Here is a 26,951-nt window from a genome sequence, read left to right on the forward strand (position 1 = left end):
TACTTGTTTTAACTTTTCACAGTTGCAAGAGATTGAAGAGAGTCTTTTAATTATTTAGTGATCGCAGATATTAAGATTCAAAAATTTGTTTTGCAACCATTAAAAACACAAACTGTCTACTTTATATAAAAAAACCCCTTAAATCTAACCCTAATAAATTTGCAAGCAACGTTTTTCTTTCTTTGCCTGTGTGTAAATTTGTGTGTGTGTGTGTGTGTGTGTGTGTGTGCGTGTGTTGAAACATAATCCTTCCAAGCCTACATATAAATAACAGGGATCACACATTTTGGTATAAGAAGCTAAGGTGCTATAAAATGCACCACTTTTTAAAATGATAATCAGAAGATCCTAGTTTCCTTTAAAGTGTGGATTGAAGGAATATTTTTAAAGGGGTTTAGGCCAAGGAAGGCAAGAAAAAATAGTCTGATATCGTAGCTGGCTTAGTATCTCATGGAAACTAAAGAATATCATTGTTCTTGAAGGTAAAATTGCACACAGCAAAAAAAAATAGATTTGAAAACATTTGAAAGGAGTGCCTGGTTATTTCATGTCCATCTTAAAACTGGTTTTTATTTTACATAAGCATGCATTTCATCCTAGATCATATAGATGTCATAAATGGATGGCATAACAGTCTATGTATGGATGATGCAGCAGCTTAATGCCTTGAGTATAAAATCTTATGAAGTGATCAACACACTTTATGTATAATGGGGAAAACAGTTCATTGTTTTTGTTAAAATAACTCTGCATATGATCCTTGCTTCGTTAGCTTAATATGATAAAAGCTAAGCTGGAATATTGCTAGGGGAAAAACACCTTTAGTTCTGGTTAAAATTGTCATGGATGCTTTTCCTTGAAAATTGGAGTAATACATTAAAGAGAGAGGCCCTTTGTATTGGAAATGCATTGAAATGTTCAGCCTTTCAGATCCAGACCTGAGTGCCTAAATTTATTTTTCAGTGATGTGAAGCATTTGAACTTCATTGGGATTTGGGGGTGTTGGCTGCTTCCAAAAATCAGTCCACTTACATTTTGAGTGTTTAAATATGGAAGTAGGAGCTTAACTTCAGACAGGGAGATTTGAAAACGTCCAACTTTTGTTCTAATTAGGATCGTTGTGCGTGACCCCATGCATCAGACTGTGGGGTGTAAAGTGTGGCAGGTGCACGTGTGCTGTGCTGTAACTCCCTCTTTGGACTTTGTCAGTGCTTGGCTGCACTTACCAGAGATCGACATTCTGGAGATAGCTCTCCCAGAGTTTGATTTAACAGGTCTAGTAAGGACCCACTAAATCAACCACTGATGGCACCCTCATTGGCTTCAGTACTTCACTGGGTTGCAATCAGTCAGGGAGGTCAACAGGAGAGTTCCTTCCATCCACCTCCTGCAGTGAGGATGTTGCAGAAATTCGACCTTAGGTACATTGATTCCGGTTACACTACTCTCATAGCTGGAGTTGCGTATCTTAGGTCAACCTTCTCCTGCAGTGTAGACCTGGTCCCAGTGTGAACAAAGTACCTCTTCGTTCTTGCCCACAACATCCATGTAGGGGAGGGTACAGTGCAACATGCTAGTGTTGGCTGCACTTCACATCCCTGTAATCCAGACTGCAGGGCATTGTACAAAAGCCCTTAGTTGCGAAAAACAAACAACTTTACTAAGTGCCATCAGGCTCAAAACTCTTTAAGATTTCCCCATAAAAAAAGTCTAACTGCATGTCATGCTGTATATAATCGTACAAAGAATCACATTTTAAAACACCCAAACAAAGACAAACAGGCACTTACAAGTCTATTTATGAACTTGGTGCCATTAAAATTCAGTGATATACTAGGAGGGAGTGACTGTGTGTGAAACAGTAAATTGTTAATTGTATCTTAACACAAAGTTCTCAGCTTTAAATAAATAAACAAACCCATGTGTAAAATAATAAAATGTGTATTTAGATATTCCAAATTTTACAAAAAATCAAAATCTGATTGTTTTCCAGTCTTAAAATCAAGAGGAAATATGGTAAAGATCTGAGAAATAAAATGACTTTTTTTAACATCTAGACCACTGCACAGTGTTCAAATAGTAATGTAAATTTAAGAATAGAATTATGGCATTTATGTTATGGTACTAATTTTTATGGCATTTACCATTTTCATTGGACAAGATGTTTAGTTATGCACTATAAAAACAACTTTATTGAGGAAAGAGAACATGCTGGGTGCAACTGTTATGTAGAAACATGTAGAAAATAAATTAGTGGCAAAACTCACTTTAAAAAAAGCTAACAGATGAAATTCCTGGATACTTTGCCATAGAGATAAATAAAAAATGGAACAATTAAAACACAGATAACAAATGCACAGACCCAGCTGTCCAAACAAGATTAATAGAGTCTGTTAGAGTACAGTGAGTCATATGGCACTTTGCAAAATATCAACATCCATTGCATTACATGTTACGCCCAGTGGCACTGAATAGATGAAAAGAAGTAAATACGTTAAACAGATTCATAGCCTTTTCACAGTATTAAAGAGCAGGTTTCTAGACTATAAAGAAAACAGGGTTTCAGTATTATGGGAAAGGCAAACTGGGGAAAGCTATCAAGTATTTCATGTTTTAACTTTCTTTTAATCCAGTCTTTGAATTTAAGATGAAGTAGAGGGAATTGTTGCATATATTTTACAATTCTAACTAAGGTTGCTGTCTACTCTTTTCTGCCATATTCTTGGAATGGGATGTATTTTTAGCAACAAATGTGAAAATGAAAAAACAAGTTTTTCAAGCTTATTCATCCTTTCTGTTACGGGTTATGATTGGAAAATGCTCGACTGTCAACAAAGTATCATTTAACATTGTGAAATGAACTAGGGAACAGAATAGTTGATAGGGTAGGACTTTAAAGATACAAAATTTTATCATTAATACTTTTTATGAATGTATTTAAGCATAGCAGAGGATAACCTTTTGTAGTACTACAACAGACTTCTAAAATGGAGTCTCATTCCTTCTCTCCCCCTCCCCCCGCCCTTCCCATAAGGGCTGTGTATATCCATTTTTAAATAAATAAGGCAATTAAAAAAAAATAACGTACTGGTTCCTTCTTCTTACTAGACCTGGAAGGAACTTCAAGAGACCATCAAGTCTAGCCCTCTGCCCCCATGGCAGGACCAAGCAGCTGTACACTTTGTTCATGTGTCTTTTCGCCATCTCCTTTCCACTGTGGTGGACAACATCAGACCCTTCTCCGTTATCCCTTAAGGCTCTTTCCTATGTCCAGTCCTTTTTTCTTCCGTGATTTCTCTCTGTGATCTTGTGACCTTTTTCCTTCTTCTTAAATGCTCAGGTTGGTCCTTGTTGTTGTTATCTGCTCCTCTTCTGGTTAGATAAATGGCTGATGCAGGGGTTCAGGTGGTTCATGTTTTTGTAGTGCCGTGATGTGGTGTTGACCAGTGTAGAGGCTCAGATACAGGGTCACTGTACAATGAAGTGCATAGCTGGTACAGATAATGGCAAGGGTATCTGTTGAATGAACTATTTGGCTTGTGCAACTCTTTTCTCTTGCAGTTGGAAAGGGGTGGAATTAAATTATCTCTTATCACTGCACAAAGCTCTGCAGATTGGTTTACCCAAACATGAAGAACACAGTCGTCTTCTTTGAGTGGTCCCCGTGGATGCTCCACAGTAGCTGTCGAGCAGCAGATTGGAATTCTTCTAGCAGTTTCCACTGGATCGCGCATGCGCCGATGCGTGCTGCTCCCTTGCGCGCCCTCGGTCATGTGCGCGATACGGTCCCCGCCAGTTCCTTCTCAACTGCCAACAACTGCAGACGGAATCCGCTCCGGCTCTAAAGCCTGAGACAGATAAGATAGTTGTTTTACTTGTTAGCTCGTTGTTTTACTATTATACAAAAAAAGAAAAAAGGCATACAAAATAGTAGAGAGAAGAGGAACGGAGGGGAGAGGAGCGGACAAAGAAGGCTGTTTAAGCCGTCCGCGACCCTGAAGGCCGTGAATGTTATTTGGGTGGTAGAACGCACTGATTAGCATCTAAGTACCCTATTAACAGTAAAGACTCACCGCGATGGCTTCCTCGGGGTTCAAGAAGTGTGTGTCATGCCGCGAGGCTATGCCAGCCTCTGATGGGCATAGTGAGTGCATTCGTTGCCTGGGGGAGTCCCATGTTACCCAGAAGTGTTCGCACTGTGCTAAGCTTACAGCCAGGGCGAGGAAGAACAGAGAGATGAGGCTCAAAATGATCTCGTTTGATAAGGCCCTCCAGACTGAGCCGCCAGAGAAGCCTCACACAGAAGGGCCCTCTGGGTCACATAAAAGGAAGGTGGCATCTTTGACCCCCTCTGTGCAAAAGAAGAAGAAACTCTTCCCGGCTCGATCCTTGCCGGCGGTTCCAGCGAGCAGGACGAGTGGAACACAGAGCCCTTAGCCGCAGGCTGATGAAGGCAGCAGCGTGGTTGTGCACGTGGCCGGAGCCAGGCCTCCGACTATGCAGCAGTCGGCATGGAGGGCGCCCCGGGCGCCAGCGCGGCAAGCACCGGAATCGGCGGTGCCGACGGCGCAGGGGCTCCTAGCACGGGGCCCAGCGGCGCCGGAGGAAGCTACCCGCGCGGCACAGCTTGTGATGGTACTGAGCATGGTGCCAACAGTGGGGCCGAGATCCCCGGCACGGGAGGGGGCGGCACCCACCCTGCAGGGGCGGGGGAAAGCTAGAGCCAAAACCCGGCACCTCAGTCCATCTCCAGACAGGGCTGCGATGCCCTTAACACCCAGCACCCCCCCCCGGAGATACACACGCCGTGTCGCCGGGCGGCAACTCCACCGGCTTATTTCAGACCTCCCTCTCTGTTCCTCCAACCACCTTCGACTTGGCTCAGGCCACCTTCACCCTTTTCGGGCATGGATCCCTATGAGTACTATCACAAACCAGCTTCACCATTATCAGTGTCGTCACGGAGATCCCGCTCTCCCAGACATCATGGGTACACCCTCCGATCGTGGACCAGGTCTCCATCACCGGGCCCTTGTCCATCTTGTTATGGCCGTCCTCATCATACTGAACACCAACATCGGAGGTCTAGATCCAGGGGCAGATCCCCTCCCACTCCTCGCCAATACTCCCGTGTACACTCTCGCTCTGGGAGAGGAATGCAGCTGTCCCAGGCGGAATTAGGTCCAGAGTCCCGAGACTTTCCTTCACCACCCACGAAGGAGCAAGCATACTAGTGAACTCGGGAGCCAGAGGACTTGGGGGAGGTTTATCCCAGCGGTTCCTCCTCATCCTCCCCAGACGAGGCAATTGTCCCTGGGGATGTCTCCCCTCCGGATGACCTTAAACAATTCCAAGAGCTGTTCAAAAGAGTAGCATACACGCAGGACATTCAAATAGCAGAGGTACAGGAGAAGCATCATAAACTCCTGAAAAATCTGAGACCCCCGGCTTCATCTAAAATCGCTATCCCACTGGACGAAGCCATTGTGGAGTCAGCCACTAATATATGGCAGACTCCGGCCTCTATTCCGCCTACGAATAAAAGGGCAGATAAGAAATACTTCGTCCCAGCCAAGGGCATGGAATTCCTGTTTAACCACCCACAGCCCAATTCTTTGGTGGTCGAATCGTCCCAGCAGAGGTCGAAGACGCCTCAGTAGAAATCAGGGGGGTCAGATAAAGATGCTAAGAAATTTGAGCTGTTCAGCAGGAAGGTCTACTCCTCCTCTACCTTTATTACTGAGAATGGCAAACTACGCGGCACATTTATCAAACCATAACTTTGACAATTACTCTAGACTCACCTCTCTCATGGATTCCCTCCCGGAGGACAAGAAGCCAGTGTTAAAGGCGATCGTCCAGGAGGGCTACGCGGCCTCCCGAACGGGAGTTCAGATTGCCCTGGACGTGGCGGACACAGTGGCATGCTCAACAGCCGCATCAGTGGTAATGCATAGGGAATCCTGGCTCAAGATGTCTGGTATCCCCAGAGATCTACAGGCGAAGATCGTGGATTTTCCCTTCGACAAGCAAAAGCTGTTTGCAGAATCAACCGACTTGGTCCTTCACTCTAGCAAAGATTCGAGGGCCACACTTAAGACCTTGGGTATCTACACTCCTCCATACAAGACAAAGAAATTCTATCCTCAGCAAAGGCGCTACGCTTACCAACCACAACGCGCACGGTATCAGTGAGGCTATGACCAAGGGCGCCATCAACAGCAGCAACAGTACAGGGCCCCCAGGCGACGTTCTCAACAAAGTCGCACAACCTCGGGGCAAGCCCAGAGGCAGCAAGTTTGACGGGTATGTCGAGGACTGCACTATCAACACCATCGCTCAGTGCCACTGACCTCATCATGTTCCATCATCGCCTCAAACCGTTCCACTCCCAATGGCAAAAGATCACAACAGACAAATGGCTACTGGAAATTATAGCCACGGGTTACACGATCCCCTTCCAGTCACTACCACCGACAAAACCTTCCACCCGGCCTCTTCTCAGGGACCCTTCTCACAAGGCAAGGCTGAAGCAGGAGGTAGATCACCTCATGTTCATAGGGCGGTGGAAAGAGTGCTGGTACAATTCCAAGGGAAAGGTTTTTACTCACACTACTTCCTAACAGAGAAGAAAACAGGAGTCTGGAGGCCAATTTTGTACCTACGGGGCCTCAACCGATACTTGCGCAAGCAGCGCTTCCAGATGATTACAGTTGCCTCCATACTTACGGCACTGGACGATGGAGACTGGTTTGCAGCCCTCGACTTACAAGACGCTTACTTTCAGAGAACAATCCACCCGGCACACAGACGCTTCCTCCGCTTCACGGTCGGCGGGGAACATTTCCAATACAGGATTCTTCCGTTCGGCCTATCCTCGGCACCCAGAGTCTTTACCAAAACCCTGGCAGTGATATCAGCTTTCCTGCACAGGCAGGGCATGTTTATTTTTCTATATCTGGATGACTGCCTACTGAAAGGGGCCTCAAAGGCAGAGGTCCTACGCATGATACGCATCACTGCGAACACGTTTACTTCACTGGGCCTAGTTATCAACCTTGCAAAGTCAAAGACCGAACCCACGCAAGATACAGAGTTCATAGGGGTGCGCATAAACTCTATCGCATTGAGTATACCTGCCCGACACCCGCTTCCGCACCATCAAATCCTTGGTGCAAGTCATGATGTACAGCCCCGTGGTGCCGATCCTAACATGCCTGCAACTGTTGGGGCACATGGCAGCTGCCACGTTTGTGGTACAGAATGCCAGGTTACACATGCGAAGCCTGCAGCATTGGCTGGTGAGCGTTTACAAACCGGCAGCCCATACTGTCCACAGGGTAGTATCACACACGATGGAGGTACGGAAGTCGCTAGCGTGGTGGGCAGATCCCAAGAACCTGCTAGTGGGAGTGCCCTTCCACTAACCACAAATTTCCATTTTTTTTACAGCCGACGCCTCCCACATAGGATGGGGAGCACACATGGGCAGCAAGGTGATGCAAGGGCTATGGTCTCCCGCGGAACAGACACTGCACATAAACATACTGGAGCTCAGAGCAGTGTTCAATGTGTGCAGACATTTTTGGAAATACCTGCATGGCAAAGTAGTCGGGATCAATACCGACAATACCTCCATCATGTTCTACATCAATCGACAAGGAGGGGCACGGTCCCGTGCGCTATGCGCAGAAGCAGTCCAATTGTGGAAGTGGTGCATTGCCAACAACATGCCGGGCGCCCACAACGTGAAGGGAGATCAAATGAGCAGGCGCTTTGCACTCACGCACGAATGGCAGATCCGCTCCGACCTGCTACGATGCATTTTTCGCACCTGGGGTTTCCCCAAGTCGATTTGTTTGCCACCCAGCGCAACAAGAAGTGTCCCCAGTACTGCTGCAGAGCAGGAATCGGGCGTGGGTCCCTGGGGGACGCCTTCATGATCTCATGGAAGGGCCTTCTACTCTACGCGTTTCCCCCTACAACACTTATCCACAAGGTTCTGCAGAAAGCCAGAAGGGAGAGAGCTCACATGATACTCACTTGGGACCAACAACAATGGTTTCCCCTGCTTCTGCGCATGTCGGATCGTCCACCACTCCCCCTACCGGTAGCGCCGGACTTACTCACGCAGGCTCAGGGGTCCATAGTGCAACCGCACCCTCAGTGACTCCGCCTACAAGCATGGTTAATCCATGGCTAACGCCTTAGAGAGCACGTGTACGGAGGGAGTAAGACAATTCTTAGAGTGTAGCCGAAGGACCTCCACCAGGTGGACTTACGAACAGAAATGGACACGCTTTACCTCGTGGTGCTCTGCCAAACAGTTAGCTCCTCTTGACATTCCTATAACTGTAATTCTAGAATACCTGCTGGACCTCAAACGAGGTGGGCTCTCTCTATCCTCACTAAAGGTCCACCTCGCAGCTATATCAGCTTTTCGGCACAAAGAGGAAGGGCCCATCGTATTTGCCCATCCTATCGTCACTAGGTTCTTGAAGGGGCTGGTAAACCTGTACCTTCCTCGAAAACCGCTACCACCGTCCTGGAGTTTGGACTTGGTACTCCACACGCTATCGGGACCACCCTTTGAACCATTAGCCACAGTACCCCTCCGACTACTTACCATGAAAACGACCTTCCTTTTTGCGATTACGTCAGCCCGCAGGGTGAGCGAGCTCGCAGCAGTGATGGCAACGCCGCCCTGCACAGTATTCTCAAAGGAGGTGGTGATCTTACGGTTACACCTGGCCTTCGTTCCAAAAGTTTCTTCAGCGTTCCACATTAATGAACCAATAGTATTACCCTCATTTTACCCGAAGCATCACAGCTTCAGCAAGGAGGCGTGCTTGCATCTCCTAGATGTGAGGAGGGCGTTGGTCTTTTACATAGACAGAACTAAGCCCTTCCGGAAAACGGACAGGCTTCTGGTGTCTCTCGCTCCCAGGTTGAAAGGGGAAGGCCTCTCTTCCCAGAGAGTTTCAAAGCACATTGTGTCCTGTATAAAACTGTGCTACGAGTTTTGAAAAACCCCTTTTCTAGCCCCACCCAGGGCTCACTCCACCAGAGCAGTGGTGGCATCAATGACCTTCTTCAAGGGAATCGCAGTGAAAGACATTTGCAGAGCGTCGACTTGGTCATCCTACGACACGTTCGCCAAGCATTTTGCCGTGCATCGGGTGTTCCATGAATGAGGATACCCGTCTGTCGACAGCAGTCCTCTCGGGGGCAAGCTGCACATGAATCAAGTACCCACCTCCTTACTTGGGGTTACTACTGGGTAGTCACCTCCTGTGGAGCACCCACGGGGACCACTCGAAGAAGAAAGAGAAGTTACTCACTTGTAGTAACGATGGTTCTTCGAGATGTGTCCCCGTGGGTGCTCCACTACCCGCCCATCCTCCCCGCTTTGGATCTCTGTCCGGTGTTTTTCAGGAGCATCCGGGGCGGTTGGTCAAGGAACTGGCAGGGACCGGATCACGCACATGACCAAGGGCGTGCAAGGGAGCGGCACTCATCGGTGCATGCGCGATCCAGTGGAAACTGCTAGAAGAATTCCGATCTGCGGCGCCGGGCGAGCCCGACACTTACTGTGGAGCACCCACGGGGACACATCTTGAAGAACCATTGTTGCTACAAGTGAGTAACTTCTCTTTTCCAAATCTGAAACCTTTTTTGGAATCAAACTATTGTTCAAAACATGCTCCCAAGTATTTCTGACTTGAGTGTTGTGTTTCAAGGGGAGCTTGGTGTATGGAGCTTTTTTCTCCCTGTCCCTGCCCCCCATTTTGATGGTGAAGCCAGTGAAAATTTCCCTTTACCCTATTCAAAAGTAAAACTGAGTTATGAGGATAAGCCTCCACAGGAAGTCTCCTGGGAGTGGGTCTAAGGAGGACAGACTGTTTTGGGCATTGCCTCAACACTTCACACATTGATGTCTGTTCAGTTTGTCTCGATGTGGTCATCTTTGGCACAGACTGCTTTTTTGGAACTGACTTGTTACTCTGGACACAACATGGGCTGGGAAAACTTTCTATTTCCTTGTCTACTTCTTCAGTAGGGGGTTATTTGTTGGTATATTAGTACGTGCTGAGGGAACATTAAAGTCAGAGCTTGGTAGTCCTGTTTGCTAAACTGGCATGTGAGTAGGTGCTTGAGGTTTACCTGGGAACCATATGGGCTTGGCCCACACTAGGGATCAGAGTTGATCCCAGATACATATCTAGCTACGCCATTTGTGTAGGTAGAATTGACGTATCAGGATCAACTTTCTTCCCTGGTGTAGATCAGGGATCTTTGAGCTCGTGCTGATATTTCTTATTCTACATGTCAGCCTGGAGTATCAGGGTTGACAGCCGAGCCCAGAGAGATTGACTTTGCTGCGTCTTCACACATGTGGCAAAACTGATGTCCAGAAGATCGATTGCAGCGCAATGACCCCTATGCCCTCTCATACACCCCCGTAAATATAGACATACCCCTGGATTGTGAACTTAGCTAATTTCCTCTCCTTTGTGACTCTTGTCTGACTGCAGCATTGATGGGAAGAGAGGAATTACACCAGGAGAGGAAGTCGTTGAATATCTGATTCTAAAACACTGTATCTGCAAAGCATGTATGCAGTTCTAATGTTTACTGTACCATGTGGTTTTGTGCCTCTTTTGGCAGGGCACTTCTTGTTATTTTAAAAAGAAACTTGCAAAGCATTCAGGAGTATAGTAAAAATCAACATACCAAGAAAATGTATAGTTGAGGCAGGCAAAACTATACTTTTGTAGTGTTGCACTATTCTGATGTTGCTGACATTGCATAAAATTTTTAAATTAGCAATACTTAACATTCTTGCGACATAGAAAAGCAGCAAATTTGAGAACTAAATGTCTGTGCATGTGTATAAAGCAGATGAATACAAATTAGTGGTTTTGGTGAAAGACAAACCTATACCTCTTTCCATCACAATTTGATATAGGCGTGGATTTTATGAAAGCCTGACATCTTAAACAAGTGGCTTTTGTATCCTTGGTTTAAGATACTTGTTTTCAAAAATATGTTTACTGAAATTGGGGAAGGGTCTTATTTGTCTTGAATTTATCACCCAAGACACACATTAATCAACCTTTATCTGAGCCACCAAAGATATTTTTGTCAACCAGTAACTGTTATAGTATGGTTAGCAACTCTGTGGTAGCCAAACAAGAGACCCAAATGACCTTGAAATTATTTTTGTTTTGTATCTTTGGCGGTACATAGTCTTAACAATTTGTAGTGTATTTTTCTTTTAATATAGCACCAAGTGGTGGAGTTACCTTTATTTCTGCATTTTTATAGTAATTCAAAAATGTTTTCTTATTTTTTTCTTATATCTTTTCTCTTTTAAATGTTCAAAAATGTAATTTTTAACAGGAATTACCAGATTTGATCTGCTTGGAGACTTTGGAAGATTTAACTGGCTGGGAAACTTCTACATTGTGTTATCTTACAACTTGCTCTTTGCTATCATGACAACTCTGTGTCTGGTCAGAAAGTTCACCTCTGCTGTGCGAGAAGAGCTCTTCAAGGCATTAGGTAATATGGTAAAGGCATTGGCCCTTAATTTTAACATTTATGTCTCCCCCCCAACTTTTTTGCATCACAGTTTCCCACCATCCTACATATATGTTTCAGCTAATTCTTGTTCTTAAGCTAACTAAATGGGTGTGAATATAAACAGGTTCAGTTGTAAAAGAGTAAGTGCCATTGCAAAAGGGTTATTTTTCTCACTTAAACATTTCCCATCTTACCCCCACACCACACTATACCTTCTGGCTAATGTTTGAATTATCTTCATTATTGATGTGCCTTCTGGGTGTTTGTGAATGCATGTCCTTTAGAGTAGGTACTCTGTCACACCCAGTATAGTTACAGCTGCAGAAGGATTTGTTATAATATCTCCCTTCATTCACTTATAACATATAGGGGGAAAAATCACTTTTGGTTGAAATGTTCCAGTTTTGGTCTCTGTCACAAGGGGGTTGAATTCTCTGTTAATATTTTCGTTTTTATTTATAAAATTAGAAAAATAATTCTGCCATTAACAAAAAGAAAAACCAGAAGTTATTTTCAGTAGTCATAGCAATCCATTTTGTTTATATAAAGAGTTTATGATAAAGATTAAAAGGTTTGTATCCTGGCGATCAATCATCCACCTAACAAACAATTAGAAATTCTACAAAGTCGTAGCATTAAGAAATCATCTGAGAAAATGTGCAGGCTAAGATTGAGCAAACAATCTTAACTCTGCGCTTTGGTGTGTTATGGTATCATCAGAGTATTGCCAGCATGAAACAATACTCTTGGGATTGTGCATGCCAGGAACTCCACAGTCAGATCCCTTTCAAAAGTGGTAGCATTCATGTGGTATTCACATGCTGCCTCACAGAAAGAAACATTCAGCCCTATGGTCACATAAGGTGCACTTATACTGATCCCATTCTCTGTCCCTTTGTACTCTGGCAGATGGAGGGCTGTGCATCCCAGGCTCTCCCCAAAAGAGTGCAATAGTTCTGTGCCCTTAACGTAGGGTGACTGTATCTCCCCCAGCCAAATATGGGACATGGAGAATGACCTCCGTCAAGGCCAAAATGAGACAGATGATGATGGGAAGCTTGGCCCCAAAGACAAGTGTTTCTGTCAATCCAACAACTCGTCATCCTTACCGGATGAAGCAGTGGGCGGATGGCTTAAAACAGTTCCAGGAACTGTTCAAGTGGGTGGCTATGACCCAAGACATCACACAACAAGAGGTACAGGAAAAGCAACACAAACTCCTGCAGGTCCTGCAATCGTCCATGATGACCAGGATTGCCTTCCCCATAGATGAGGCAACCATGGAACTGGCAGAGGCCACCTGGCAAACATCTGGCTCTGCACAGCCCCCTCTCTCCCAATAAATAGGCACATTGGAAATACTTCGTCATAGCTAAGGACATAGACTTCCTCTTCTCCCACCCACAGACTAACTCTATTGTGGTTGATGCTGTCCATTACCAAGTAAAACCACCGCAGTTTCAGTCCTTTCCTCAAGATAAAGACCACAAATCTCTGGATTTATTTGAATGAGAAATATATTCGTCTCCCACACTTCCATTTCAGGCACTCCTTTTTAGTGCTGCTAGGTAATTACAGTTACTGCAGTTATGCTGAACTGCAGGAGCTCCTTGACCACTTGCTGAAACAGAAATAACAATGCCAATCAGTCAGTCATTTATGTGGGCCAAGTGATAGTGCAAACAGCCCTTTGGGCAGCCATGGACATTGGGGACACTGCAGCTTGGACTGCTGCCATAATGATCATGATGCACAGAGCTGCTTTGTTGCAAGCTTCAGGGATCCCCAAGGAGTTGCTTCCAAAGTCAATGAAGTCCTTCACATCAGGGTGCCCTGAGTATCTATACCCCACCAAAGAAGAGATGCCCCTACACATCATGTCAGATGCCTCATAACACATCCTTCCACAGGTAAAACCAATGCCTCTTTGACTAAAGGTGAAAAATGTATTCCCAGAGATACAGAACCCTGCACAAACTATCTGGAACAACCCAGTCTTGTACTTCTAAACAGCAATTTTGAAAATTTGGTCAAGTGTCTAAGCAGCCACTCCCCGAACCAGAAGTTATGACCTCTCTCAGGGATCTGCAACCAAAATAGGGAGAGGAGCTATTTTTTTAAAATTTGGTTACAATACCAATACTTCAAGAGCCACAATGCATGTGAGTATGATGCAGTCCTTAATAAATAAGGTCAAACCATACTTTTTGTAACGCCTTTTTAAGAATAGTGCACACACATCCCACAGTGCGTTGCACATATTAAAGGAGTTAGACAACCTTTTGAGATGATATATCATTTGCTATTTAGGTATGAGTCCAGAAGTTAACAGAATATTTTAAATAATCATTAATATTTAATTGTATTGAATGAGTTAGTAGAGGCTCCTCGAGGCCAAAGGGAGGGAGGACAGGTTGCTGAAAACTTGCCCAGGCCATTCCCTGCCATGGTGGGGCAGAAAGTCAGGCTGGGGAGGAGCCCGCGACACACTTACTTAGCTGCAGCTGAACATCAGCTGGAGAGGCCACCTGAGCTTCACTGTGCTAGCCCTGGAGAGCTGGGGGGCACTGCCCAGCTGGAAGGGCTGCCAAATTTAGCTGTACTGTGCAAGTTGGGGCTCAGGTATTCAGTGCAGCTGGGAAATGTAGGCAGCAGATTCACGCACATGCTCCCCTTGCACCCAGGCCACCACATGCTCCTGTGAGCTTTGTGGCCAGGCTGTGCCTTGCGGGTTGTCGCCTGCAGCAGAGGTAGGTAGAGGGGCTGCTGGTAACTACACAGGAGTCCCCTGTAAGAGACCCAGCAGAGCCAGCTTCCTCTCCATCCCCCCATGCCTTTCGGCCTTCCCCTCCTCTGTCCGCCCCTGGATCCACCTGCCTTACCTGAGACACTGCCCAGCTGCTGACCTGCACCAGCCAGGTGGAGGGAGGGAGGGAGGGAAGAAGTGGTTGAAGCTGGCCAATGCTGTGGAAGACATAGGTGGGCGGAGGAGGGATGTTACAGAACCACCGCCTTTAATACTCCTGATCCCTCCTGCTGACCACGAAGACATGAGAGGAACCATCCAATATGACGGCGCATTATCGGATACAAACGTACTCGGTCAGGATGTTGCTGAATCCCCATCAATCAGCATTGACAACTATATGTTAGAGGTCGTCCACGAGTTCGTTTACCTTGGGTCCACCATCACTGACACCCTGTCATTGGACACTGAGCTAAATAGGAGGATCGGAAAAGCGGCCACAACTCTGTCCAGACTCAGCAAGAGAGTGTGGAATAACAACAAGCTGTACACTCACACCAAAATGCAAGTCTACAGAGCCTGCATCCTCAGCACCCTCTTTTGTGGCAGCGAGACTTGGACCCTGTATGCCCGCCAGGAAAAGAGGCTGAACGTCTTCCACTTGCGCTGCCTCAGGCGCATCCTTGGAATATCATGGAAGGACAGAGTGACCAACACCGCCGTCTTTGAGCAAGCTGGAATCCCAACCATGCACACCCTCCTCAGGCAGTGTCGACTCTGCTGGCTTGACCACGTCCACAGGATGAATGATGGAAGGATTCCAAAAGACATCCTGTATGGTGATCTAGCCTCTGGCAAAAGAGCTCCCGGATGCCCCCAGTTGCTCTACAAAGATGTCTGCAAGAGAGACCTCAGAGAGGTAGACATCGAGCTGGACAACTGGGAAGAACTAGCAGACGACCGCAGCAGATGGAGGCAGGGGTTACACAAGGGCCTTCAGAAGGGCGAGATGAGGATCAGACAGCTAGCAGAGGAGAAGCGAGCACAGAGAAAGCACACTAAGGACTTGCCAGACACCCACCACATCTGCAAGAGATGCAGCAAGGACTGTCACTCTCGTGTGGGTCTTCATAGTCACAATAGACACTGTAAATGAAGTCCTCAATTGAAACTTTAAAGAGTGTGATCCATAGTCTATGCAGACTGAAGGATGCCTACTGCTACCTCCTGCTGACCATTAAACCAACTGAATTTAGTTCTGTTGTTTTCACTGTGGCAGTGCAGAGCCACAGAGGAGTCAATGTCCAGAGCCACAAATGACACTTTAAGGAGCTGCATATGGCTCTGGAGCCACAGGTTGCTGACCCCTGACCTCTCCCATTCACATAGTGGGCCATCATCTGTGCCCATTCTGCCATATATGGGCCAGTATAACATGAGACCAGTGGGAAATGAGATCATATGATCAGGATACACTATCCCATTCCCTTTTGCCCCCTATTGTTCTACCCTCCCTCATTAGGGATTCCTCTGACAAGCACCACCTACAATTAGAAGTAAATCTCCTCCTTCAAGTAGGTGCCGTGGAGATAGTTCCCATTACCTAGCATGGAAGGAGATTCTACTCCAGCTGTTTTCTCACTTAGAAAAAAATGCCTGAGGGTAGAGACTGATCCTAGATCTCAGAAAACTCAAAAAGCTTGTACCCAATTGCAGGTTGAAGATGATCACTCTTGCCCCAATCATACTGGCGCTGGACAAGTGAGACTGGTTTTCAGCCCTCAACCTTCAAGATGCATGGTTCCACATCACAATTCATCCCACCCATAGAGGATTCTTCAGATTCACGTTGTGCCCCAAACACTACCAGTACTTAGTGGCTTTAATAGCCTTCAACAAACCAGTGAACAGCTCATCCATCCTCTCCCACCCTATCACCAAGCATTTTCTCACAGGAATCCAAACCATACCTGGAAGTGCAGAACCCTACACCACTTTGGGTCCTTAATTATGACCTTAAAAGTCTTACAAGATTCAAGACTTATGAGTCGTACAAGATTCCCATTAAAACTCTTGGCCTTGTGCCTTCTCCCTCACATGCCCATGAAGGTGGCGTTCCTGGCGGTGGTCATGTGTGCCAGACTTATTGGAGAAATAGCAGCATTTATGGCAGAGCCTCCCTACACTATCTTCACAAAAGATAAAATCACCCTATCTCCACATCCTAAGTTTTTCCAAAAGTGCTTCTACTTTTCACATTAATGAATCTGTACACTTAACTGAATTCTTTTCTAAAACACCCATTGACATGCTGGAAGCATCCCTTGCAATGCTCAGTGTCAGATGGGCTGTGGACTTCTACTTGAATAGTCTGGTAGATTTGCAGAATGATTTGGTCCTATCCATTTCCATAGGAGAATGATTGAAAGGTTCAGCAGTCTCTTCCCAACAACTCACCAAATGCATCTTCAACTGTATATACAACTACTACACAGTACATAATTAACACCTTCCGCAGGGAATCACAACACATTCCAACTGAGCTGCTGTTGCAGCTTCCACTGCAGTCCTTAAGAATGTCCCGTTAACAAACACAGCTACAGCTACAACTTGGTCTTTGGAACATGCCTCTTCAAAACATTGTCATTACAAGAAGTTACATCCCTGCTATTGCAGTCAGTCTGGTTGTCCTCTCTTAGACTTGCAAGGCATGAATCCTCCTGTGAGGAGGACACCACTCTGCAGACAACTAGAGTGGAGCACCTACAAGGGATAGTTCTCGAAGAAGTAGTTACCTTGTGCACTGATGATGTATTTTTGAGATGTGTGGATGATCCTACTCACGCACCTCTCCTCTACTTTCATGTTCACCTACTGAATTTTATGGTAGAGCAGGAACAGAAGGGGCGCAATGTGTTTGCGAGAAGTTGGCGTCAGTGGCACCATGACATAATTACTGCACAGGGGTAGCCAGGAGCTGTTAGCAAAAATCTTCAGTTGCTGGAACAAGGATGCACTGACACCTATAGTGGAGTACCCACAGGGACACACTTCTCAAAGAACCATCATTACAGCATAAGATTAATAACTTCTCCTTTTACAGGCTATCTTATCTAAGATTAAAACCTTTAGGGTAGAAATGGAGTCAGCATGTATAGAAGATACACAGAACCAGAATATAGAAATGAAATATCTCAAAGGAAAGAGCTGAAGTTTACTCATATGAGCCTCCTTAGTTGAGCCCTGTCTTGAGGATTGCAGTGGCGTGAGGATACTTGAACCAAGAACTGATTCAATGGAGTGGTGTGTCTGGTTTTAGATTCCTCACTTTAGGAAAGAAGTACAGTAACTGGAGTGAGACCAGAGGAGAGCAACAAAAAATGGTAAAAGGTTTAGAAAATCTGACTTATTAGGAAAGATTTAAAAAAACTGGATATGCTTAGCTTTGAGCAAAGAAGATGGGGTGGAATCTCGTAAGTCTTCAAATATGTTTAGGGCTGTTCTCAAGACAATGGTGTGCAATTGTTCTCTTTGTGCACTGAAAGCAGAACAAAAAGTAATAGTCTTAATCTGCAACAAGAGCAAGTTTAGATGTTAGTTTGTAATTATAGGGGTAGTTAAGTTCAGGAGGTTGTGGAATCCTCTTCATTACAGGTTTTTTCAAAACAGATTGGACAAACCTCTGTCAAGGATGGTCTGGATTTACTTGGTTCTGCCACATTACGGGACTGGAATTGACTTCTCAGGGTTCTGTCAGCCCTATCTTTCTATGATTCATCAAAGATCTTGTTCTAGGAATATGTACAAAAGGAAGTTTTGTCTTAGTTGGTCTTTATGGACATGATACTTCTGTTTATTTCTTGTTTATCTGTTTAGTTTGATCTCCCTAATAGTTAGACAGGGACATTTTTGTGAAAAAATTTCATCTCGTTCAGTGTCTGGAGTAATCTGTTTTATGTGTCCATTGCTTTTGATTGCTAAGAGAATATTACACACTTTCTGTAGTGAATGAGGATCCAAGAGTGGTCAAGTTCTAAAACATGATATTAATTTTGTGTTTTAGGATTAAATTTTCTTTAAAAAAAAAAAAAAAAAGATCCTAACTTTAGATTCCAAAGTCCATTTGAAGGTTATTATTTTTAAAAGGACCCATGGATCTTATGCACTTAAACACTCTTGAAAACCCATCCTTAATTGTTTAAAGTGAAGATTAAAGATTTTACTTGTAGGTTCCTGTTTTAGAAAATATTCATAGATTAGAAAGCTGTAAGGAAGAGCTGTGGTCATATAGTCTAACTTACTTTATGATGCTGAGGTGGGGACTTACCTGAAGTAATTCCTGTTTGAACTACAGCATATGTTTTTAGAAAAAATAATTTTGGCCTTAAGCAAATATGGAAAAACTAAACGTAAATGTTTGAATACACTGTGCTTTTAGCAATTTTTCATTTTAAATATTTTTACATATAAAAAGCAGAAAATTGCATTTGACTGTGTGTAATACTTACGCAGGTTTAGACAAACTTCATCTCTCGAACAATGCAAGAGACTCTGAGGCAACAAAGCTTTCTGCAAATGGGCATCAGAAAACACTGTGAGAAGCAATCATCTTCAATCAATAATAGTGAAAACGTCAACCTCATAACATTCCTGTCATCTTCATAAGAATACTTTTGTATCAGTTTCACTTGATAATTTTGGGTCCAACCTTCACTCTCTCTTTCACACTGTGCATTTGTGAGAAACCAGGCTACTTCAGATTCCCCATCTTATTTGTTTTGGTTCAGTTTGTATACATCCCACTCAGTTTATGTTTGAAGACTGGAAGCTGAAAAAATAACAAATTCCTGTTTGGAGAGACTCATGTTTCTCTACAGGATGCCCTACTACAATGTTAAGTGCACAGTATCTCCTCTGTGATACAGGTAAAACGCTGGTGAAAACTTTTGAGAGTTGTAAATAAGGGTAAATTGAAAGCCAAATATAACTCTAATTAGGAATGTTCAGGCATCTTTAACAGCAAGTCGCATTTTCTTTTCTAGTAAAAATTCATTAAAATTTAAGTAATTTAGATAGATCATTTACTTTCATATGGGATTCTTTAGGCTGTTTGTAATATTTGGTATCATGAAGCATTCTTGTAGGTTTTTTATTCTTTGTTTTAGATGGAGAAGGTAGTTTTCTTCAGTACTAATCAGAAGACATTTCGTCAATACTTATGAACCACAAGATATCGTGCTTCACAGTTAAATCTAAGCCCAGTGTGCTTTGTAGAAAGCTACACAGGCCTCTTATTGTTATAATTCTTAAAGTACTATAAATTACAGGAAGAGTTATGCCATAGAGGTCAATCGTCCTTCAAAATATATGCACATAAATTCTGTAAACTGTGTGTGTATGTACATGTGCACACATACAGGGAATCAATACAAGTAGCATGGACTTTGCAATTGCAAACAGTTCCCTTGAAGGTTTTCTGAGTTAAGTCCTGATGGTGATTTTGCAGTGTAGTATAGCTCAGTGGTGCAGGCCGCTATTTTTCACTAGTCTTTTGTTTCTTTAAACACACAGAGACATGCTTATTTGTAACTAGGTGCAACCCATTATTGTCACTAATCTCTTCAAATCTTTAGTTTTTCCTATATACTATATAGCAATGTTATATGTATAGTACTATATAGTGTGTGTGTGTGTGTATATATATATATGTAAAGACTATAAAGTACTATACAGTATACTATAGCATGCTATATAGATAGGTTGAATACTAAGCTTACAGAAATGGTGCAGTAGTTCAGTCAGCAAAACCTACAAGTCAGTCTTTCTTGTGAGTTTGAAGCTTTCTGCAATATAATGTGATATAGCTGGTCTGAGGCCGTAGACCCAGGATGGCGCTGATGAGGAGGAATTCAGTTTTTTTGAAATAATACCATTGCTGTAGAATCAGAAGCTCTGCAAGCTGTGTGTGACAATCACAGGTCACTGTCAGCATATTTATTTACATTTTTTCCTGTTGTCTAACACTGCTGCACCAACACTTGACCTGAAAAGAGGAAGTAAAATTACTTTAATGAGGACCATTGCATATATGTGTGTGCGCTGTAGTCAGATCAGGCAAGATTGCTGATACATTTTGGTAAACTTAATGTTTCTTATTTCACATTTTTATAAAACTGAAATACGTCTGCTCATGGTCTGAGGCCTTTCACTTAATCGAATTGTGACATTGGGCTGATATCCTGGAAGGTTTGAAAAAAGTTAGTCTTTTCTGATGTCAGGTATTTCTCATCTGTTCTCTGCCTGAGTGAAGTCTGCGTTCTGGACCTGTGCTTAATGCTGAATGAGTGAGGTGGGAGCTTTGTGGAGCACTTCACAAGCAAATCTCAAGTAACAGTCACAGAAATAAGGATTTGTTGATGGGGCCTTTTTAAAATCGAAATGGGGCATAATATAAATACTACTGTAATTTTTGAGCTATGTCTACTGCTTATTAAGCTGGATTTTGGTATGTTGTACCATGTCTGAGCGTAAACCTGCTAGTTTCATTGAAACCTACAAGCATCTTTTTCTGTTGGTTAAATGTTACTGGTTTTGGATAATTTTTTTTTTTTTGTCCATTGAAGCAAAGTTCCAACCAATAACAGATCACTACATCTAAGTTACTTTTTATACAATGTGAATCCATGTTTGTTTAAAAAAAACCAAAAAAAATTTAGTAAAGGCATTGACTTCTTGTCGCTCTTGAAAGTGTATGCACTTAAGCATTAGAAGTATAAGCAAAGATAATATAATTATCCATTTTTATTTTTGACATGACTATAATTATACCATACCTTCTCTGGGAATGTGGTAAACTGTGACATAGGATAGTATTAGTTAACTTTATAAAATATATTTCAGGTTTCTGTTACATTGTGTCTTAAAGTAGTTGCCTAAGTGAGATCTTTTATCAGATCCCATGATAGAATTATCTGCATAAAGATGAAGAAGCAAAATTTTCTGTTCTAGCTCTGGATGTTTTCTGCCTTAATTTTGATCTTCATCCTTTTCTCAAAAGTGAGTCCACAGCAGAAACCCATTTTTGAGGGTTTTGCGTTTTGTCAGTAATCCAAGCAAATCAAGGAAAGATCAAACAATCCACTAAGTTTATGTATGATTCCCCAAGCTACAGTATGTAGGCCAAAAAAAAAAAGCGAAGTTTCCCCCTTGTCTTACTACTTTTCCCTCCCAAAACAAACACCGTAGTATACTGATTGCACTCCTTTTAGGGGATTGAGCTATGAATCTTAGAGTCACAGAAATGTATTAGTTTAAAAGGGACTTAAATAAAGACAATGTATTCTGGAAAGAAGGCATAAATGTAGGTTGTGTGTTTCCAAAAGGAGATTAAGCTTCGTTGAAAATCAACTTCTTTGTCATTGCTGACAGTGTTCTTTTTCCTTTTGTGTTGTGATGCTGTCTACATTAAATTACCTGAAACTGACATTTTATATGCAAAACTTTTTACAGATACAGTGCTGTTTTCAAATGTAAATATATAACATTGCTTATATATTCACAGAAAGGTAAATTCATTTACACAAAAACAACTGATAAATGAGTAATGGATATTGACCGTTCACGTCTAATGCTTTGACTTACGTAGATTCAGGTGATCTGTAATTCTTAAAGTGTACACTGCAGATCTTGGTGTCATCAACATTGGCTTCATTTTTTATGAGGCTAAAGCACAGAAGTGCTCCTATCTGATAACCTAAATACATTTTTGGTCTGATTTATGATATGTGAATTAAGTGTCCTACTTTAGCCACCTCTTTGGTTTTCTCCTGTGTCAGTAGCACAATATTCAATGCACAGTGGCAGAATTGTTGTAATATAGTGGGATTCTTAAGTATAAGCACATCTTCAGTATTTACCTTTTTAAGGTAAAATTAAACTGGCATGGTGTGTTACTTTAGAAGTAATGATTTTTGCATTCGTTGAAAACTTTGTTTATAAATTGTAATGGTGTTTATTGTTGGCCTTGTTTCTCCAATATCTTTTACACAGTTGACTGTTTGTGTCATACAAATTAAAGAATTTAACAAGAAAATGTTTTGTGTATTGGTTCCGAAGTACCATATTAAAATGTTAAAGGTATCACAAACCACAGAATTGTGGAAGTATTGTTCCTCCATGCTCCCAAAGCCTCTTGTAATCATGTATTGCTTAGAGTTCCTGTTTGTTCAATGCTGTACAAACCAGAGAGGAGGTGGCCCTAGCCCAGAAGACTCTGCAGTCTAAATTGGGCATAGGTAAGGTAGGCCTTACTATCTAATATACATAACAATATGTATGGGAAAAGGATAGGAGGTCAAGTTTTCAAAATAAATGTTTGTATCAAATATATGATTGTGTAGTTGAATATCTGCCAATGTTCAGTTAGGTTAATGTCTTCCCTGTAGTACTCTGGAGGGATCTAAAATAAACCAGTCAGTCATAAAATGTAATCCTAACCCTTCCTGTTCCAAAAGGAAGATAAGGATTTAAGGCCACTTGGTCTGGCTTTACTATTTTTTTTCCTTGAATAAGTATAATAGCCCAAATTGTCAGAGTTTTACGGAAAGAGATGGATGTATCTGTTCTAGGGCAGTTCAGTCTTGCTGCTGTTGTGCTCTAAATAGCCGTCTTAGTACAAAGAATTAAGCACCAAGTATCACTGAATATTTTCTTGTGTTTTACACTTGCTCAGACAAACCCAGAGTATGCTGTTTTAAAGTATACAGTGAGTAATGTAATTTGTATCAGGCAATTTTGCATACATAGTTAGGACCAATATGGTTAATTTTTTAAAAAAGAACTGTGTCATCTTGTTTGGGGGTGGTGAGGAGATATTTTTTAACACTGTAGTCCCTTTTTTAATGTCAAAATAAGTCCCTATAGTGATTGACATTGTTGAGGGATATTCTTGAAAAGTCTGCAGTTGCGGAAACTAAAATAAGTGGGACATTAGCCTTCGAGTAGCATATCAGTCAGACTCTTTGGTATTGAATAAGTGTGCAAATACACTGATTAAATGTGCCACACAGAGAAAAATGCTTTTCTGAGGAGCTGATGTTCTCTTTGGACCATGCCTACTAAATTTATAAATGAGTTTTAGTTAGATGAGTATTAACTGAATTATTTAAGCTCTGCTTTAAGTGCATCACATTCAGCAAGGATACACAGTGGAAAAAGCTGACCACCATGGTCTTCTCAGGCTGGTTCCACAGCTCTGGAGTATATTGGTTGTCTGCAAATTATGAGAAACCTTCGCCATCCATATCTGGACCCTTGTGATTTTTGTTTTTAAACAATGGTCCAACTCCAGCATGTAGCAAGTTGTGGAACCCTTTTTTTGTCATAGTCTTGGGTTTGTCTTTCTGCCATGTCACCCAACTCCAGATTTTGGCTTGCTCAAGGCAGAGGACTGTCCAACTGTAGGATATCAGGAGGTTTTGAACTGTGGTCCGTGAGGAGAACTGGCTTGTCCCAGAGTGTTGGCTTGTCACTGCCAGCTGCTGCATTTCATTCAGATGAAAACAATATTTTCCTACTGTACCCTTCCATGTAAGTAACTGAAACAGGTCACTGCAGGGCCCTGCTTGGGCCTGCCCACTGTCCTGCTCCAGAAACTACTCAGAGATCCTCTGTCTCAGCAATCATTGGTGCATGAAATCCTACCTCCTCACCACATGTAGTCTGGGGAAGGTGGAGGGGGCTCAGCCTTAAGGCTCTGCTTTTCCTGCAGCCAGGATGAAAGAGCTATATACAGGCCTGAAGGAAGCTAGAGAGTGGGGAAAAGTGGGTTTTCTGGGGCTATTACAGGCCCAAAGGAAGGGGGAAGCAACAGAGTGGAACAAGAGGGACTTTCTTTTTCCTCTTTCTGGCTTCCCCCTTCTTTTGGGCCTGTCATATCCCCAGGCTAATTGGGCTGGTGGTCATTTCCCATTAACCATTCAGGCACAGGTTTCTCTAGCCAGCTCCAGTTCACCTTGCTTCATTGGTAGCTGGCATGACAAATGGGCTGAGCCAGCAGTTCTTGCTCAGCACTGTCACAATCTGTATTTGCCTCAGGGGTGTCCTATAGTTATGAATGAGAGGGATGTGCAACGGGGAATATTGTCCATGTGACTATTTCTTAAATGTTTCCCATTTTGATTAAAATGTGAGGGCCCTGGTATACTTATAGGAAAGAGTATCTGTGGCAGTGCTGACCTGTGAGGAAGTGGACTGGCCCTTAGGACACCAATCTATTAAATAGTACTAAACCCTTCTGCATTATCAGTGATGACAATGCAACTGGTCGGTTTTCTTTTCCTTTCTTAACCTCTAAAATAGATTTTCATGTAGAAGTTCATATTTCCATTATGTACGTGGAACTTACAGTACTTTCTTCTGGATTGGGCCCTCAGTTTGTAACACCCAGCATTTTGACTCTGTTTCCCTTTTCATGTAAGTATTTACTATATTTCTAGTTACATTGTTTAGTGGCATCAAACTGTCATACTGTTTGTATGAGAACCTGAGAAATATCTATCTTTCTTTGCTATTAGCATTGTGAGTGCATCTGCCCATTCAAATATCCCCTGTAGAGAGTTTGTGGCTTTGTCTCTACACTTATTTTTTTTCTGCGCTGCCTGGTGCCAGCCACTGCGCCACATGGCAACAAGGCTGTGCCTGGGATTGTGCATGCATAACATGCCAAGAAACTGCTTCTCAACAGTTTACATATGTGTGCAAACCCCATACCCTCCCCCACAGTGCCACAGGCAGCACCATGATAGATTGTGCACGTTTAGGGCTCCAAGGGCAGGAAAAATATTTAAGGGCTTTCTGCCTCCCTGGGAAAAGTCTCCCCCTGTGGCTAAGGTACACGGGGGGAATACTTAAGCTACTTCAGCAATGATGGGAAGGTGGGACACTCAGTAGATGGCCAGTTGAGAAAACAGGTGTTGTACCCATGCTGGCCATGTGATGGTTGGGGAAACCAAAAGTTCTGTTTTCCTAGACTTTTCTATCCTCTTTCTTCTAACTTTAGAATACAGTCCGGGCCCCTGTATTAGGGATCACATGCTACGATGGGAGCTGGGACAGCAGTGGATGGCCAGTTGAGAACACAGTCAATGCACAGAAGCCTTACAGTGCTCAGGAAAGCCAAAGACTCTCCCCACCAGCAACTCTGTTTTCTGAAAATCATAACTACCTTCTTTTTCTTCATGATTTTCAGTGGCTCTGTGTTAGTTTCAATTAAGTCAAAAATCTTTTTTCTGAGACTCTTCTATCCTCTTTTCTAAGTTTGAGGGTCCCTGTATTATTTCTAGGGATCAGCATATTTTCAGGGATTGGGAGGGGAATGAGGAAAATGCAATGTGGGAAGATGATGTCAAAGAGCAGCAAGCATACCCAGAATGCTACGGGGCTGAGAGAGCTGTTGGATAGGTTCCCACAATGCACTACTGCAGCAGTCAGTGTTAGCCAATTTGAATGTGGAAGCAATGAGTTGACTTTGTGAGGAGCACGTGGGAAGTGAAAGTGATCAAATTCAGACTTATAAATTCCAGAATTACAAAACTGATAATGAATTTGAATGTATCTCGTAGTATAGACATACCCTCTGTTAGTCTAAACAAGATGTCTATTGTTTTCAAGAATACTTTCCTATCCTACTAGAGATTCGTACTGCATTTTCTTCCACAGGTGAGTCTTCAGCTTTCATTTTGGATGATTAAATAGTACTTGTCAGCTTGTTGCCCATAACTTACAATATAAAGGTGTCAAGATTAAATGAAACTGCAGAATATGTTAGAAAATAACCATCTAATTAAGGTCGCAAGGCGTTTTATAGGAAAACCATATCTTTGGTTTCAGTTACAGTAATCTATGAATTGTAAGGATAATTGCATGCTTTGGTGGCAAAAATATTTTAATGAAAAATAGCAGAAGTGATTTTAAATTCTCCATAACCTTCCCTTGTCTAATTCATTGTTCACTGATGGACTTTTCCCAATAACCACTCTACCAGCCACTTTTATTAATAATTCAGTTTTATATTTGTTGGCTGTAACTTTCAGAACAAAAACCTCATTGATTGTTTCAACTATAGTATAGATTTATTCCAGCTGGGCAGAATGGATGAAGGGTAATAAATGAGAAACCCTTTAACAAATGTAAAATAAGTAAATGTACTCAGCCTAGCATATTTGAACCAGAGCTATGTATAAACTGTATCTGACCAAAATTGAAACTTTATGATACCCCAACTTTTGTAAAGGGTTCTGCTGTCTATAGAGAAGTTTGTAAAATCTTGGTTTACCCATCACAAATGTTTTTAGATAATACATAATTATGCTGTATTTCTAGATATTTGTACCACACTCATCTCAACATTCTGCTATTCTGTTTCTTCCATTAAATATAATTTGTGCACAAAGTAACTTTTAAAAAAGTAATTATGAGGTGTCCTTCATGATTAGGACTCTAGTCAGCAAACCCCATACACCGAACACTTCCATTTGCATGAAAGAATGAAAGATGAGAAGATCAGCTTTGATTTAATTTTAATATCTATCTGCTGCACCATATGAGATTGGTTACCGTA

General features: G+C 42.8%; 2 protein-coding genes across 5 annotated transcripts in view; one reads left to right on the plus strand and one right to left on the minus strand.

Moving 5' to 3' along the window:
- Positions 1 to 20,054, plus strand: part of LMBR1 (limb development membrane protein 1) — a 145,125-nt gene extending 125,071 nt beyond the window's left edge. For all 3 annotated transcript variants that reach the window (XM_074985068.1, XM_074985069.1, XM_074985070.1), the window contains 2 exons: positions 11,404 to 11,565; positions 18,845 to 20,054. In XM_074985068.1, the coding sequence (XP_074841169.1) occupies positions 11,404 to 11,565; positions 18,845 to 18,930 (248 nt within the window). In that variant the 3' untranslated portion in view covers positions 18,931 to 20,054. The remainder of the gene's footprint in view (positions 1 to 11,403; positions 11,566 to 18,844) is intronic.
- The window catches only part of RNF32 (ring finger protein 32), a 78,044-nt gene that overhangs the window by 7,157 nt on the left and 43,936 nt on the right, over positions 1 to 26,951 (minus strand). The window contains exon 8 of one of the 2 annotated variants that reach the window (XM_074985076.1): positions 1,938 to 3,848. The exons of the other annotated variant lie outside the window; for it this stretch is intronic. Within the exon in view, the coding sequence (XP_074841177.1) occupies positions 3,804 to 3,848 (45 nt within the window). The 3' untranslated portion in view covers positions 1,938 to 3,803. Of the gene's footprint in view, positions 1 to 1,937; positions 3,849 to 26,951 lie in introns of those variants that run through there. 2 annotated transcript variants of the gene reach the window in all.

This window comes from Carettochelys insculpta, chromosome 2 (genome assembly GCF_033958435.1).
Source record: "Carettochelys insculpta isolate YL-2023 chromosome 2, ASM3395843v1, whole genome shotgun sequence".
NCBI classification, from domain to species: Eukaryota; Metazoa; Chordata; order Testudines; family Carettochelyidae; genus Carettochelys; species Carettochelys insculpta.